The sequence below is a fragment of the Falco naumanni genome, chromosome 4 (assembly GCF_017639655.2).
Source record: "Falco naumanni isolate bFalNau1 chromosome 4, bFalNau1.pat, whole genome shotgun sequence".
NCBI classification, from domain to species: domain Eukaryota; kingdom Metazoa; phylum Chordata; class Aves; order Falconiformes; family Falconidae; genus Falco; species Falco naumanni.
In genome coordinates, this window is record NC_054057.1 from 44876700 (window position 1) to 44894815 (window position 18116).

Below are 18116 nucleotides of genomic sequence, written 5' to 3' on the forward strand. Positions count from 1 at the left end.
GGCAAAGATGTATTGGGAAGTGCAAGGGGGGAGGGAGAAAATTGTAGACGAATGTATTGTGGTGGCTTAGGGCTTTACATTGTCCCTTGGTCTAAAAGGCAGAGTTAATTCTGACCTGCAATTAACTGAGGACCAAAGTCTGCACTTTAATTCAGTAGTTTGAAGAAAGAAATTAAATAATTATTAATAATAATTGTCAGGAACTGGAACATCTACTGCTGTGTTGCTTTTGCTGGTAATTTGAAAAATAGGTGGTCCAGCAGTTCTAAGAAATAGAGAAAAATCTTGTCATTACATATGCCCAGACTGTAGTTTCTTAAAGGACCAGCTACAGATTCTTGACCTCTCATGCTCTTTCATTCTGACTATGGAGTGAATACTATATTTTCCAGGCAGACCTCTCAAAAGCCATTTGGTAAAAATCTGGTGCCAAGAGACAGACAACAGTATCAGTATCACACAATTGCTCCTGTGAGGATCTCACGAGACGTTTCTACCATTTCCATAAGTAAGTATGCTGTCACAAGTTGGTTTTTGCAACTCTTGTTAAAGGAGCAGAATCTTAACACAAGAAAATGGATGTTGGCCTAAATAAACAACTAAACTCATAGTCTCGCTGAAATACTGGCAAGTCACAATCAGGGTCTCTTTAATCCTTGGCACCAGGTGGAGTCAGAGGGAGGAATCCGTGTTCACTAACAGGTAATGTCCCATGCTGGTCACATCTTTCAGATCTAAGGCATTTGACTGATTTCCATCCTCCATGACCGGTAGTTTAGCTTAATAACCAGATCCCATTAGCAGTATCTGTGATATTCCTCTTTCCTACTTCGAGAGCCAAAGCCTATTTCTATCATGCTGCGCTTGGATCTGTTTCAGGTTTCATCATCCTCCCGAACGTTTCTGACCACTTATGCAAGTCCTTCACATCAAGAATAGCTCATTCGGCACACACAAACAGTCGGATCGTCAGCCTTTGCAGCAAACACCTTGTGAATCATGTAGCTGGCAAAGAAAGGGGATTGAATTTGCTATAGTGACTGGATCTGATACAACGGTAATAAAATTCTTGTCTCTTTTGTATCAGAAGTGATTGTGTATCTGTGGCTAATGGAATTGCCGGTGCTTGCAAAAAAAATGAAAAAAAAATCTTATCATAATGAATGTATGCAAGACTCTTAAATTCTGGTTTACTTTCCCCCCTTTCAGTTTCTGGCTCGATCTCCATCTTTGTGCATAGCTTGACTTCGCTTTGCCTCCTACTCCCGCCTCCCCATTTCCCTATCCACCAGTTTCTTTCCGTAGTGAGCTGCTCATACCTAGAAACATATTCAAACTGTCCCTTTGAGTCAATATACCAAGTCTTTTCACTCCCAGCAGAGCCTTGCTTCTGAATGATCCGTCTTGTCACATAAGGAACATTCCTGATGGTTTTTTACACATCCTGCTGGCCTGCGTGCTCTCATAGAGCAGCTCTGGGGATCCACCAGCAGCAATTTCCTTGGCTTTGTGGCGCAGAGTGTGAATCCCCACTCGAGCTACAGGCGTTTGTTTTCCTGTTAGTTGGCGTCATTGACCACAAACCAGCCTGTCAAATAGGGTGTCAGTTAACATGTTCAGCAACCCCTTTTGAAGCTTGAGGCAAACTGTGAAATAATTTCTTCCCCTGTTGGCATCTTTTGTGAAACTAGAATTTCTCAGCATTCACCAGAGGCTCTGGAGCAAGTGTTACTTGAAGCAGCTTATAGGATCTGTTCCTGTGTTTTTCTTTGTGGTCTGTCTGCCTGTGTCAGGCTCCAGAACACAGTGAAAATGTTCAGTCTCCCATGACATTGACTAGAGGGAATATAGGCTAATCCTGCAATGCAGCCTCCAGAAAGCTTGGTGCGGGAACTCCAGGTTCTGCTCAAAACAAACATACCTTCTGGAGGGTTTCTGCCCAAGTATTTTCTGTGGAGGCCAAAAGCACTTACCGATCCTTCAGGAGTTGTTCCATTGCACCTAACTGGAAATTTCCTTGCTTTCTTCTTTTGGCAATTCTAACTTTCATGTTAAATGTACATCCCTCTTTGTCAGTTTCCATGTTTTTCAGGTCTGTTGTCTTCCATCTGGGAGCCACCTTTGTCCTTTATGTTAGGATCTGAAAGGCTGGGAAAGTTAAACAGCCTCCAGTGGATGGCTGCCCAGTCTCCTCCACTGGCTGGCTGGTGGGATCAGAACACACTGTCCTTCCTCTCCACTCTTTCACCTGGAATGTAAACACACCTCCTAAAACCGAAGGAGTAAACCAGCTGCTATTCCTTCTTTTAACCATCTATTGAGCAACAGACCTACATGCCATGATTATAAGACAGACTGCTGAAATGGAAAATAAGGATGGGGAAGCGACCTGAAGAGGCCATCCTGCCCCAAAGTAGGATCAGTTACACCTATTTAATTCCTGATTAATATCTCCCTAACTTGTTCTTAAAAAAATCTTCAGTGATGGGAGGTTTACCACCCACACAAGCAATGTATTCCAGTGCTTCCCCATCTGATCCCCCTTCTGCTGTTGGCATGTTCTACCCAGTAACTCAACTACCATCTCCTTTGCTGCAGTTAAACCTCATTATTACTCAACTGTACTATGGTACAGAGAACAGATTATTCGCTTTTGCTGGCCACATATACCTGAAGATTGTTATCTTCTCTCCACTCAATAACCCCAGATCAGTCAGTTCTTCTTTCCAGTTCATGCTTGCTCCTGATCTGGTAACTGTGGGTGCCTCCAGTTGGTCCCTATTTTTTGTAAGTGCAACCCCAACACAGCTCAGCCAAGCAGAAGACATTAGTTACATGTCATATAGCCCAACCAACACCTAAATGTACAACACAGTGTGTCATTTCTTTTTTCACAATAGCGGGATTGGATCATCTTCACCTTTGTGAACAGCTGTCATCTGCTCCTGTGGAACTAGCTACCTCCCCATGCCCTACGCAGTTCATCACTTTTGTTCGCAGGTCCTTGCAATACAGTTGATTAATTCTGTTATTTCACCAGTGTATCAGGTAATCTTAAATTCTAACCCTAGCTGCCGAAGTACTTGTAAGGGGCACCAAGCTGACAACAAGAAATGTGCCAAGATTCTGCATTTCAACAGATGCGCTTTTTTTCTGCTCAAGACCACCATGAAGAGGGAGCACGCACTGGTGGCAGCAGCCAGAAGCCTTTGCTGGACTACATGCCCCCCAGGAACCCTTTGTATAAAACTAATAGCACATATGGCACAGCTGGGGAACCTCTTCTTTATTCCTTTAGCCAAGCTATTGATGAAAATATTGATGAAATACTGGTGAAAATACAAACAGCCGAGGACAGACTCTGTGAAAGTCCTTGATGAATACTTCCATTTTGACAATGAGTCTCTAGTAACTTCTCTGAGTTTCAACTTCTTTTATACAGTCTTGATGGTGCCACAATATTTCCTCTGCTTATTTATGAGAATTTCACGTAAGATGTTGCTAAAAGCCTAACTAGATTCCCAGTAGCTGTCTGATGCATTGCAAGTCTTCCATACTGACAGTTCGCTGTACTGTCACAGAAGGAAATTAAATTGGTTTATGTGATTTGTTTATAAGAAGCCTGCGCTGACTGTTACTTTTAGTACCTTGCTGTCTTTCAGGTGATTATGCACAGCTTAACTGGCTGTTCCTGCAGTTCCCAGAGATGTCAGCCAACCATCTGGACTTCTCCAGTATGTCCCCTGTGTGGATGGGTGGAACCTGTTTTGGAGAAGCAGTGGGCACCCTTGTACAGTGAAAACAGCCAGATATGGGGCTGCTTACCTTGCCCTACGGGATCAAGAGCAGCCATGTCTCTTACTGACCTGCTGTTGCAGAGAAGGTGTAGGCAGGATCTGGGTGCAGGTGAGCCTCAAGTGGTGGTGTCCTGGCTGACCTGCAGGGACTGAAGAAGTGGGTGAAACACAGATGCAGGGGACTTTGTGTCTTAGAGCACTTTGCCTGTGATTTGCCCTCCTGTCTGGGTTAGTGAAGCAGTGCCTCAGGCTAGAGCGATGCTGAATCACCAGCACCTGAAGGCTCGCTCCTCAGTGTGTCTCTGAGCTACAGCTTCTCTGAGGTGTACTTCTGACCTCAGCAATGGGAGCCACCAAAACAAATGAAAGAAAGACATTGAGATATGTTGCCAGGATTCTCAGTAAGAGGTGAAAAACGGAGTCTCTGGGATCTTTCATGCTCAAGTGGAAACCAATATCAAAGCTCCATTGGTTTTGATGAAAGTAGAATTCAGCCCAGGGGCTGTGACATTTAAGACTTCACAGATGAAAAAGTAACAAGTCCTTCCTGGTTCTGCATGGGACTGTTTTTCTTCTCATTCTCATAGAACAGGTTTAAAAAATTACACTTGGCATTTGGTTTCCATGCTACCATTTTGTTGCTGTTGAGGGAACACAGCAAGAAGTAGCTAAGTATTAGTTTACATAATAATGTTTCCATATGCCTGTATTTAATTTCCAGTTGTAAATCCAGGTTCCACCAAATCCCACTCTTATGCTGGTACATGTCCTTGTGAAACAGATACAGGGAATATTTCATGTTATAAATTGGGTATAGAGTTCCCACCTCAGCTGCCTATTAGGAAATTGCAAAAAAATTGCAACCTTCTTGTATTTTTGTTCCTGAAAGGGAATCTGATTGATGCTTCTTAGAAGATGGTTGATACTGACTGCATTACATAGAAATGCATACACAGAAAACACGTTTATTGCAAGTAGCCTTGTTTGAGGTAGCAGTAACAGAAATGTGCTTTTCTGGGAACTAAGACCATAAAGGAAAGCTTATATTTAAAAGGTGAGAGACAGTGAGTAAATATAACTTGTAACTGTGTAACACTTTACATACTTCAAAGTGACAAAAGCACCAGACTTTCCAGACAGAGCCTCCTCCGGTTTGGCCCTGGACACGGCCTGATGGGGTTACACCAGCCTGGGCAGGTTGCTCTCAAGACCGTTCTGCTGCCCACCTACTGGCACCCTTCTCAGCAGATGTCAGCTTCAGGAGTGTAGTCAGGGGTTTAAAGGACTGGAAATGACTAAGATTTTCTTTGCTCTACATCCTGAAGCATGTAGAGACACTTGGCTGTTTGGGTTTCTGTAACATTTTTTTGGCACGTGGTTTCACTGCCAGTGAAGTGTTGCAGCAAATCTTGGACCACTCTTGAGTTTTCTGGTTGCCGTTACACTGACCACTGAGACATGCATTTCTTATTGCTGTTGCGGTCTCTTTTTAAGTGGTGGGGATTCCATCTTCAGTCTGACACCCCTGCCTTCTCTTGCTTTCTCCATTATTTGTAATCAACAGGCATGAACTAACATCACATAGGTTCCTCCATTACCACAGCAGGTGTCTGCTCTCCAAGGATGAGGAGTAATAGCAAATGCTCTGCTCACCATCTTAATTTTCCGGCCAAATGCAAATTCTTTTCATCACCCCCGAGAGAAGCAAAAGTCTCTGTTTCTCTTAAACCCTGGTTTTTTGAAGGCAACAGGACACTGATACAAAGGTGACCTACAGCAAAAGCAGCATCGTGCTTGCTGAAATGATTCAGCATAAAAACTAGTACTCTCAAAATCAAGAACTGAAATACAGACTTTTATATTCACAGATCACCATGCAAAATTGCTCTCATTTTCAAAACATTGAGCATTAAAAATTCTTCCATGCAACTGTGGGGGGTGTGTGTATTTTTCCATCCTGTGGAAATTTTTGAGATGTTAAAACCTTCTTGTTTTAAAATGGCTTGGGAAGTGTAAATATATAAACAAATGAATATGAATGGCCAAAGGAACATTTTAAAAATCACAGTAAACATAATTTGGTAACCTCAATGTTTTGATAAGTTTCAATGATTTATATTTTGGCTTCGATTTCAAACTTTTTTACTATAATTATCTTACATTTCAAGACAAAAAAAAATTAATCTGGAAAACTAGACTTCTTCATTGAAAAAAAAAAAAAAAAAAGAAATTTTGGGGTTTGATCATCTCCAAGCTTTCTTAAAAGAAATCCAAAGATATTAAACACAGTTGTCCTGTTCCACAAAATGTTTCCGTTTTGCTGACCTGGCATTTTATTTGCAAAGATCTAGCTGAAACACTGCTGACCGCTTTTCACGACTACACTGGCTGCCATTGAGTACTTGGAACATTTTAAAATCTGGCCATATATTTTGTGGCCATTTCACAAGATCCCCAAAGTTAGATTCACATTTCAAGTGCTGCCCAAAGTGCTTAGCCATGTATTTCAGTTATACACCCTCACTCCTCCCTGTGAAGAGAAGGCTGGCTTCATTTCTCTCTGTATGTGAAGACATCAAATGTGAATTTACTGTTGAAGAGGGATCCATCGGTGCAGTGCAGTGAAGGCACTGAAGCCTCCAGTAAGGTGTCTGTAGATCTGCTGTCCTCTGGCAGGGTTGATTTTTGCTGCATGATTTCTGGATTTTTTCTGAACATGATAAGCACATTCCTGTTTTCAGGTCTGGCTGGCAAAGGCTACAAAGGGTGCGAAAAAGTAGCTTAAAACCCCTCTGAGTGAAGATTCTCATCCTCAAACCAGTTCATATAAGGAAGATCAGACAGCTTTATTGAATGTCCCCAAGTCACAGGGATGGTCCTCAGTGAAGCATCTTATCTTACACCTGAACTTCTACATCCACAAATTCCTGGACTGCAAGAATTCTTTTATAACCTGGAAAGACATGTTTGCCACTTCCTAGGATGAGGTTTTCCAGGTGCTTCAGTGTAAGCCTCATTTGATGTTACAAAGGAAGGTAGGCAGTGGTGGCCTGAGCCCACGAGGTCTCTTCTTGGTATAGTACTTAATGTCTTGTTTCTCAAGAGAGCGGTTTGTCTTCCCTGACTTTAGCCTTGTCAGGTTTGGGCATCTGGTTTCATGTAGTAGCTTATTCTCCTGCTGCAGTCTGTGAAGAGATGAAGTGCTGCAAAAGGTCATGTCTGCTCTGAAATGCAATTTTGATTACACGACATCAGATACCTACAGTTCTTTAAGTGCATTAAACTGAGAGTACCACTTACAAAACAGCACTGCTCTTTCCTACCTTCAGAGCATCACAGCAGCAACCGAGCAGTGAGAGACATCCCGTAGATGGGATCCTTATTCCACATTCCCTGGCACTTAGAGTGTCCCCAGGGGAGACAGCCAGCAACTCTGCACGGACCAAACCCAGGACAAGGCTTGCCTGGGCTCACACAGGAAACGTGTGGCAGGAAAGAGCCTGCACTCCAGTTCTTCACCAACAAACTACCTTTCTTGTGCTCAAGATAATGTGCCTTTACCGTAAAGAAAGAAATTTCCCTAATTTGTGGTTATTTACAGCACTGTAAATCAGGCACATGCCACGAAGTGCCAATAAAAATTGTTTAAAATCAGCCTTAAATAGCTAAACTCTCAACAGCAGCTCATAAAATGAGACTTGGCAGTTCTTAGGTAGTTATGGTTAAATTGACAGTCCTTTGGGGAGTTAAGATAGCCAAAAGCAGTAGTAGTTAGGAGTGAAGTGATAGATGGTGGAGCTTGTTGGTTGAAGAGCCTCTATTGCACGCTCTTGAGATTTCATATGTTCACTGGCCCTGAGCTGGAAGAAGGGACATACCAGACTTTGTCACTGAACACCAGCTTGTTGAATCATACGTCCTTCATCTATATGGCCCTAGAAACTGCAAAGCCAGAAGAGTGAGCTTTGGCATGAAGGATCCCATTGCTGTCTGCATATAACAAGAGACTGTTCATGCAAGAAAGACAGAAGGAGAATCAAGTCCAAAACAGGCTGAAAGTGAAGGAAACTTGAAGAAGGGACCAACACCACAAATGAAAAAAAGCCCATCCATAAAGAAACCAGATCTCAACTCCTTTTAAAAAGTCAGGTGCATGAGTTATATTAGCCTCGAGCCAGGTCTAACTTCCGCTGCCAATAACCACTTCCACTGCCAATAACCCAAGCTGACATAACAGCAACATTAAGGAGGTTTGGGTTGGGTTTTTTTTTTTTTTTTTTTCTGTTGCATTAGGCATTCATGTCTCTTTTCCACTTGTTTTTTTTTTTCCCCTCTTCTTTTTTTTCACAAGGTACTTGTATTTTAGCCAACCTCCTCCCTTCTTGTTAAACAAGAGGAGTTTCAAGATGGGGTCCAAAACTAAACACTGGCTCAGCAACCCAGCACTGTGAAAGCTGTGGGTTTGGGTCTCAATTCTGCTGCTAACGGGGATCAAGCACACCCAGACACTGGCAAACCAACTCGTACAACATGAACTCATCAGACTGGATTCCTGTAGCGTCCCTTGCAGCTTGTCAAAGCGGTGCTCTCAGGCAATTCAGCCCTTTGCATCATGCTTCGTCTCACTCTCCTGCCCTAGCTAACTAGGGAGGTATTTCACCACAGCTCACCCAGCTGTCAAGTGTCCCTGTACAAACAACAGCTCAGCTGTGCAGAGGACTATTATTGTCCTCTTTGCAATGCTGCTCCGAAGCCCAGAGAAATTTGAGGCCGCTGCTGTGGGAAGTGAAGGCATAGAACCAGCCATGGTCCAAAAGCTGCACAGATATATTAACACGGTGCTACGTCCAGTGGTGCTCTGCTGGGGACCTTGATGTGGCAGCTCAGGCTTGACTCCAAACTTCGTTACCCAGTTTCTGAACCAGGCCACGTTTCTGTCCAGCTGGCTCAGTACAGGTATGCAACTGCCTGCACTTGGCTGTGGAAACATGCTTTGGCCCTCAGACCTTCAGCAATGCTTGGATGTGTTCAGTTAGGAGCCTGGATCCCTTTGAGGTTCTTTCTGATTGTCTAAGTGTCAGATTGTTCATAGTAACACAGGAATAAATCAGGGGTCTGTCATGCTTGAACTTGTCACTATGACCACTGAATTGGTGCCCACTGCTTGTGGACTACTGGAGGGTCTGGTGGACTACTGGAGGGTCTGGTGTCCTCAGTCTGTGCCAAGTTTAGCTCCCATTTTCCTGCAAGTAAGAGGCGAGGGTTTAAGAAAACACTAAGGACTGAGTGGAAGCACAACAGAGTTGAAGGCTTCATAGCAGAATGTAAGATTTCACAGCAAAAAACATCCATAGGTGTGAGAAAGTCAGCTGTGATGGAAGACAGCTGCACCCTTCCCTTTGCCACACACCAAGTGGGCATCTGCAACAGCACCCAGCCCAGGGAGCAGTGACAAGCTTTGCTGGTTTAACTGCTTTTCTCTCCTGGCATTACCAAGATCCTGGCTCTGCCAGGGCTGCTCTGAGGTCCTCAGCGCTCTTTTGAATGTGCAAATTATGAGTAAGACTTGTATAACCCTGGTGGAGCTCAATTTGTAGGAGATCTACTGCAGCTTTGGGAGGCTGGATGACTAGTCATAATCTCATTTTCCACCCCACACAGGGGACTTACCAATAGATACACCTGTCTCCTCCAGCCCTTGGAAGCCATGCAGGGGAATATGGCCCAGAGCTTCCTCAAGACCAAAAGAAACAGGCACCGCTGAGCCTGAAAACCTCTGGATGGATTCCTGAAGGAGGGTCTGAGCTGGGTGGCTGCAGCCCCGCAGCTCGGCAGTGCCTTGGTAGGCAGGGTGCAGTGGGTCCTGCTGGCGTGCTACCCAACAGCCCTGACCGGCACTGAGTGATTCCTGATGCCAGTATTCGTTCACTGTGGTGAAGCAGGGAGAGAAGGCACCTCCCTGGTGCTTCAGAGCGTTCCCAGGGCAGCCAGAAATTCCTTTCCCTGGTGCAGGTCCCATTTTGACTAACGTAGAATGAGTCCTACCCTCTCTCCCACTGCTGGGGATGTCGCAGTGGGTACAAAGAAGGACTTTCTGGGCATTAAGAGTATGGTGAGTTCTGGAAGGTCACGATTATCAGAGATCCCACTCATTTTTATAATCAAGGCTGCTTCCTGTAATAGTATCTCACATTTGGTGTTGTGGATCTCCACTGATGGATAGTTTAGGTGGATAAAAACATAATTCATCGAAGCCAGGGCACGTAATGAAAAACTAGCTGGGTAAAGCGACAATGAAGAAACAGGTTTAAGCCCACACAGCCCTTCCTCTGGTCTAAGCTAAATCTATTCTTCCTTGCACAGTACAGAGGTGCTATCAACCTGCCTTCCTTATCTTCTCCTTCTAACCCACACTGCAGCCGTTACTTCATGCACTTGCATGCGGACATCCAAGTTTAGCTGCCATTCTTTGCCAAACTCCAAATCAAAACTTAAGCCACAAAGTTAACAAATGTCCTCAAAATGGTCCATGTGTTGTCCCAGGACTTGCTCTCAGTCTCCCTGGTGGAACTGCTTCACCTGGTGCACATATTTATACATTAGGCCACCAACTAATAAAATGAAGCCACCAAGTGAGAACTATAGCTCTGTTGTAGCTGTTGTAGAGGAGACTGTAGTCCTGATCCCAATGTATACTCTAACTAACTACTAAGAGCTTGGCACAATTGGAACTCCCCTTACTCTCAATGGTTTATGAGGTTGGGAGTGCTCAGCTCTTGCAAATGATGTGACAGAGTAGGTAGGAGCAGAATGAGTTGTTTTTTCCATGTCAGACTTGGGTACAGAGTAGATGCCAAGAAGCTCAGCATCATTAGGATGAGGGTGTTTCTATGCATTCCCAACAGCGAAAGTCAGGCTGTACATATTCCCTCAGGAACTCGCGTATCAACTGAATATCCAGACCTCCACAGACATGTTGGATGGCCACAGATACTACAGTGGTATAATTACGTCACAGATAAGCAGGACATAAATCCTGAAAGTGCCAACTGCCCACCAAAACCTTAGTTATCACTCCTCCTGTATAAGTGGAGGAACATTCCTGAGGCACAGAAGTTAGGAGCCCAGCTGCACTGGGCTCTCGTTGCTATGAGCGCTGAACTTCTAGATGGGCTGATTGCATCTCCTTCTCCACTAAGGCTCCACAGCCAGTGTATACATACATGGCACCACAGACAAATGTAGCCTTACTCATAAAGAGCCCTAAATGACCAAAGTCTTTCCCAGCTTAGGGACCTTCTCCAGTGCCTCAGGACATTAGCTATGGCTTCCTGCTGCGCTCCTCCAGTGTGAAGGATTTATAAGCATCGTGCCATGTTGCCACCAGCAGTCATTAGCATAATCTTGCTGAACAGTCATTTTCATCAGGGACGTGTGAAACTACTTCACATAACCATGCACCACAAGGTGTATTAATCAAAAGAGTAGCACTCCTGTTTTGTCTTTGACTATCCCATACTTGCATCCCAGTACAGAGAAACCCCGACTACAGCGGGAAACCAGAAATGCAAATGACTAAGGACAGATAAATGAATATTTAATTCAGACCAGCAAGATGTTGTTTGCAGTTATTTATTTTACTAAAATGGTTACATATATTGAAACAAAGAAGAGCAATAGTAATAATGTTTGTTTTTCCGATATCATAAATAATTATTGAGTCTTCATTAGCTGTTGGCTCAGCATTGATCGTGATTTTTGTTATTTAAAAAAAGACACACACATAATTCATTAGAATTTGTGTTTTCAGAAAACTCTAAAGCAGCAGTAGAAAAAAATAAATTAAAGGAAATAGTAACAAGAAATTATGCCAAGTATTTTTTAAATGTAAAACCAACTTGATGTGTTCTACAGATTATTCTTTGTGCTTTGATCATTTAAAAAAAGAACCATGAACAAGTTGTTTACACAATGGCTTGTCTTCTCTAGTTTTACTCCAGAGAAGTCCCCAAAAGTACCTTTTTTACATGACAAATTTTGTTGTCATTTATACAGACAGAAACACTATGAATATTTCTAACAGAAAAGTTTGTCAAAACCATCAATTTATTGTCACAAAATATTTAATACCAGAATAACTTATAATAGTATGAACAAAAGTGAAGTATTAACTCTGCTATTAGTTATAAACTCACATTATTATGTCAAAATCCAGTAAAGTATCAAAAATTAATGTCATGGAATCTTAGACATATAATGATGCAAGTCAGTAAAACATATACTTCAACTGTTCATACAGTCATGACATACATTTCTTGCTTGGCACTTTAAGTCAATGCAAATCAGCAATTTAGAAAACAAAGTAAAAATATATATGTACAAAATATTTTCATATCAAATCATTTTCATTGTACACTAAATAAACCCAACAACATGTTATGTTACATCAAAAAGTTTCCTAAGGAGTCACACCAAGGCTGATAATTTGCAATGTATCTTGACTATTTTAGTGCAACTGAAACAGCCTCTACTTGCAAGTTAGTTTCATCATTGGCACAGCCCTGCTTCCATTGAAGTGGGAGTTCTGCCATTAAACTCAGTGGGAGCAGGACTGAAGTCCCGTGTTGTTCATTGATGGCTCACCAAAAAGAGAAACAAGGAAAGGGATAAGTAGGAAAAAACCTGACAGGATACCCACAGGAAAAAATCCAAATCCTAGCAACAATCAGCTCTCTTCCAGTTTTCTGTAACTGATTCAGTATAAATTGGTTTTGGCTTTGCCACTGTTGATTCAAGCGCTGTAAACCTCATTAGACTATTGTTATATGACTTAAGAATAACTTGTACACCTCCCAATAAAACTTAAAAATAAACCTGGTTTTATGCTAGTTATTACACTCAATAGCAGTCAAGTTTAGAGACATAACATCTCATACATTGTTTAGTATCTACTTAGAACCCTCCCGCCTTAAATGCTGAGATTTTTCAATGTTTCATTTCCTATTTGTGTTTCTACTTTGGACTTTGATAGTTTATATTATAACTTTTTCTCATTGAAATGTGAACTGTCAATCAACTGCCTTCATTTATGCAGTACCTACAAAATAAAAATGTTTAAACCACATTAAAGTAGTAAGTTCCACCATGGAAACTTTTTGAGCTCCATTGCAAATCATAAATGGCACTATAGATTTAGTTTTGTACAAGAAGAAATCAATTTCACTTCTATGAAAACCTCAGTAAGTCACTAGCAAAGCTTCAAAATTATAGAAATTCAACTTGAATTTACAGCTAGTCTGGCTAACCTTCTCAACTAGAAATCTTTAATAAGCAACACAGCTGGGAGCATACATATAAGTTCAAAATAATCTGAACAATTAACTTATTTCCTAAATTTGTGTGTTCTAGAGTATTGCACTTTTCAAAGGAATGATTTTGGTATTTTAATATACTGCATATACAGGTAAGAAACATGCATAACAACCTCATCGTCACTTTGACAAAACATACTGTACAATTTTTATAACACTGTTCATCAAAAAAAGAGAGAGAAAATGATGTAACAATTTCATTAAGACTCGTCAATTTGTACAAGTCAAATAAGCACAACTCTCCAGGGCCTCCAGCAGTAATGTGTTTAGCCCTAGGCTGCTTAAGCCCACTTGGAATAATATACAAAGTTTAAGCATTATGGCATTGTCATTTTGAGGCATAATACTGTTGTACTATGCCCACGTTATAGCTTATTTTTTGAAAGCAAGGCACTTACTGTAATAGCATTGCAAACGTCCTATGCGCACTTTGATTAACATAAAATAAGTTAATGTTTTGATAAAACCAGATTTTTTATAATTTACATGCCTTTTATAGAAGCAATTGAACATTTCATTTAATACAATGAAAACATCTGAGTCAGAAGGAACATTATTTTTTTCAACTGACCATACTGTGAAAGGGGGCCTATTTTCCACATTTGCCTCTTATCTGTGAATCTGATTTTGCTGAAAACCAATCCTGCAAGGAAAATGTCCGTTTGACAGGAAAAAGAAAAAGGACCCATCTTTTAAAACTGCTGAACTAATGGCACTTTAACAGTCTTTACTTCTGATATATGTGATGATTTCTGAATGATGCAGCTGGTGGTTCCCTGCAGTTTATCCTTCCCCTGGGCAAGGTTTGTTAGGGCCATAGCTGCGTTGATCTCCTTCCAGTATGTTTCATCTTTGCTGGTTCCTTTTCTGTTAGCTGCGCTAGATTCAAGCAATAACAAATATTTACATGTACAGCTTACATAGCTACGCGATGTCAGGGAAATTGTAATAATAACAGTGATTTTGGAAAATGGTTAAGTCCCTTACTCACCTTTCACACTTACTTGGTCCATTCTCCAGAGTTTCTGAAAACAGAAGAGAAAGATGTCTGTTTTCTTGTAATGGTTTTTAAAACAAGCAAGTTTATGGAATAATGCATATGGAAAAATAACCCAAAATTAATTCCAAAATTGATACCAGATTTCCAAATAAAATCTTTGTTTCAACACATAAAAAGGCCTGGCTTCATGCAAGCATTTGCCTGGTGAAGTCTAGCCTAAGCCTGGAGCAGGGCACAGAAAAATAAAATGCTGTGGGGAGGCTCTTGAGACATGATCTTACAGAAATAGGCTTTGGTGAGGCAGAACCTTACTGAGCCTCACCAGAACCTCACTGGCAGAACTGGTGCGAACCCTGCTCAGCGCATCCCACACCAGCCTTTGTCTGGGGAAAGGTTCTCCTGGCAACAGTAAGAACAAAGCTGGCCTTGGAGGTTCACCGACATTTTGCAGGGTGACAGAGCTAGTTTTTCAAAACATCAGTCCCAAGGACATAAGGAATTGCAAAACCTAAAAATAAAAATCAGCTTCATTGCCCTTCAGTGAATGCCTTCTTGTATGCACTAAAAATAGGACTTTCACCCATGCACGTATGATGTGTGTGGCTTTTAATGCGCCCCTTGGCCAGGCTGCGACTCAGTCACAAAGGCAGGCTGAGAAGGATACAAGTAACAAGCACACCTGGTTAACAGCCTTCAAAGGTGAAATTGCATCACAGGCGTAAGCTACACTTCCCCATCAAGAGTCACATTTGTTCATTCATTAAGTCCTCACATCGCAGAGAAGCCAGAAGTATTTACCAGGCAGAAATGTATAAGCTTTATTCAGTGGGCTTGCTATCCTGACACAGAAACACATTATAGAGGAGCAAGAAGCTGATGCCTAACTGCAATACCTATGGAGAACAAGTCAAATAAAAGAAACAGCGACTGCGTAAGCATTAAAGGCTACACAAAGCCCCTAAATGCAGCATGAATCTCATGAAGTCTATATGAGGCTGGATTCCTAACTACAAATCAACCTTATTGCTAGATTTCCATCAGATTATTAATTAAAAGTTGATCTTTTCTTTAAACTGAGCTTCCAGTAAAACAGGTCTCAAAGCACATTGCAGCCCTTGGTAGGTCACCATTTAGGAGTGACTTTGCCCACCACCAACCAGCAGCCCATCTTCTCATACAGCCAACCCATGTCAAACAACTCAGCCCAGCCACGCTCCCCAGCACGTGGAGGCAATCACTGAAGACCACAGTCTCACCAAAGAAATGCAGGGAGACCAGCTGTAATTTCAGAGGTCAGGTGTTTGCCAAGATGTTTGATTTAGCAGGCCTCCATCCTTTTGCAAAACAGCTTTATAAATAAATTTCCACAAGTGACCGAGGTTTAAATTTGGTTCCAAAAGAGCACATCTTAAATCAGTATCTCTTAAGCTCTCCTAGATCAGTGCTTGAATGGGATTCAAGAGAGGAAAGTTCAACCTATGCAAAGGAGAGGAAACCAGGGGAAAAAGAAACATGTGATCCAGAGAGAGGTACTGAATGACACCAAAAGTCTCCTTCTTCATGCTGTACTTGGCTACAAATAATTTTTCAGCCCTGCTTCTTTTTTTTTTTTTTTTTTTTTTTTTTTAATAGAGACAATTTTAAGGAAGAGGGTTAAGACTGAATAGGTCAGTAGGTATAGAAATGGAAACGGCAAGTAATAGAGAACGTCGTTGCCAGAGCAAACCTGGATATAAATACACCTTTCTCAAGCATCTGTCAGTTTCTTTTGCTGTTGGAAAATATTTCCTATGAACAAAAAAATTGCTTGTACAAACTTCTGAGGGAAGTAGGTGTGAATGGTGACACACATTCCAATTCCAGCGTTTATTTGAAGGAGTATTTGCAAATATTTTTTACTGGTGTTTAGCCAGCTCTAAAAGAAAAAGGCTTGCCCATAGTACATAAAAGCTGTAGCAAAGCAAAAATATAAAACCCAGGAGCAAAGAGCTACTCATTCTTCAACTTTGCTGAAGATTCTTCCTGAATTACAAGTCTTTTTTTTATACCATTCAGATTTTATGGTTTTTCAAACAAATAATTTATGTCAAAGAAACTCGAAACTGGGTTACAAGAAAACCATCACTGATAATTTGCAAAGCTCTTGCTAACAACTGCTGCAAAAGCATGTTAATACAATGAAGCCTGAAAATCCATCATTTCAAAGCATAGGCCCCCTTTTTCTTGCCAAAAATCCTTTTCTGCTACACCAAACCTCTGACAGCATATCCCAGTTCGCACTACCATAGCATCCAAGCAGTTTACATCTGTCTGAACAGCCCTTAGTGAAGGAGGTAAGTATTACCATCATTTTTTTGAATGGGGATAACCACATTGAGAGAGACAAAGACCATTCTCCTGGTCTCCTTGATGTCTTGCCGGTCAAATCAACTTGATCCAACTGAAAAGGAAGAGTAGGGTTCACCTCACTTGCCATGAACCTGCCATCTAAGTCATGTATCTTTATCCAGGCTAGCCATCCAGACTCCATTCACAAACAAGAGATGTCTTCTAAGAAATGGTTTCAGCCCACCTAACATGGCAATTCAATGTCCGAGCGCTGTTGCAAAACCAGTTTGCAAAGCCCTCTTCTACGGCCATCTCCTCCCACTGTTCCCCTTTGGGCAGCATTACCATCCATGTGGATATGCTGAGAGCTGGATGAAGGGAGGACCATATCTCCCCTTTGGAAACTGAACTGGTGGCGTAACTACAGCCTTAACTGCTTAGCTCAGCTTGGAAGAAAAGCAGTCTGGCCATGTCCGGCTCTTCACTAACCAGAGAGGGAACACAGATGACAAAATTTGATCAAATAATAATAATAGAAAAAGGTGAATCTTGCCCAAATTTTGCTTTTTCTTCATCTTTTACAATCTACCTGCTCAACTCGGGATTACTAATTAAAGCTTTTGATAATTAATACTTTTTATATTTGACCTATCTGCACAGCAATTGCAAACTATGATGACTATGATAAAATGAGACTTGATGACATTGAATGAGACAATTTCATGAACATAATCAAAGAACTGCAATCTCCATATGGCACATGTTTAGTTTCTTGATCATCAGACAACACGTTCCTAGATTTCTTCTCTGAGGCAATGAGGAAATGGCACTGGGACTGGGTAACATCTCTGCAAATGGTGATGGAAGGAATGGAAAAAAGCACTGTGGTTAACTTCAATTTAACGTGCTTTAGGTGGCAGCCACCTGTCTCTCCTGAAAAAGTGTGGTCCTCTCACAAGTTGGATCAAGGCCAGCTGTCACACAAGCTTAAACCCCTACAGACTAGTCAAGCTCAGATCAATGTGTCAAGTGTCTCCAGAGAAAGCCAATGCTCACGCGTTATTATACTCCCCACTGTTCCGAAGACTTATTTGATAGGGTGTACGCTGAATGTAGCTGTATCAACAGCAACCACTGGCCAGCACAAATAACTTTCCTAAACAAATTACAGTTGTGCTCAAAAGCATATTTATTAACTGAAACCCCAAAAAAAGTTTTTTTTACCTGCTGAAGGTATGCAGATATTGAGATCCTGTAGTTAGTCTACTTAATATTAAATATTAAATATCTTCCTGGTGCAAGTTTGGAAATCATTTAAAATAGTGGTCGTTTGCTCTACAACTGGAAAGTTCTAAGCACTGTGAAAGTGGAAACTCAATCATTTATAATTAGGGATTGTCATTTATACCTCACTTTCTGGTGCTTCATTCTGCTTCCAGTTGTAAGCATCCAGAGAATCAGCTTTTGCCTGGCCAGGAATGTCTCCTTCTGCTCTCACCATCCGCCCAAAGAAACCAGCAAGACGGGATATTTGTTCCCTCTTGTTTATAATAGGAAGTCACTATAAATCACTTACCAATGGAATCCTGTATACCTTTCCATTAGTATGAGTTTTCAGTA

At 41.6% G+C, this 18116-nt stretch overlaps 1 protein-coding gene across 2 annotated transcripts in view; it reads right to left on the reverse strand.

The window, feature by feature from the left end:
- Positions 1–11413: 11413 nt before the first annotated feature.
- MKX (mohawk homeobox) overlaps positions 11414–18116 on the reverse strand; it is a 48554-nt gene continuing 41851 nt past the window's right edge. The window contains exons 5-6 of one of the 2 annotated variants that reach the window (XM_040592549.1): positions 14160–14193; positions 11414–14047 (exon numbers count right to left, since the gene is read on the reverse strand). In XM_040592549.1, coding sequence (XP_040448483.1) covers positions 13861–14047; positions 14160–14193 — 221 coding nt within the window. In that variant the 3' untranslated portion in view covers positions 11414–13860. The remainder of the gene's footprint in view (positions 14048–14159; positions 14194–18116) is intronic. The other variant, XM_040592550.1, reaches the window with a different exon arrangement.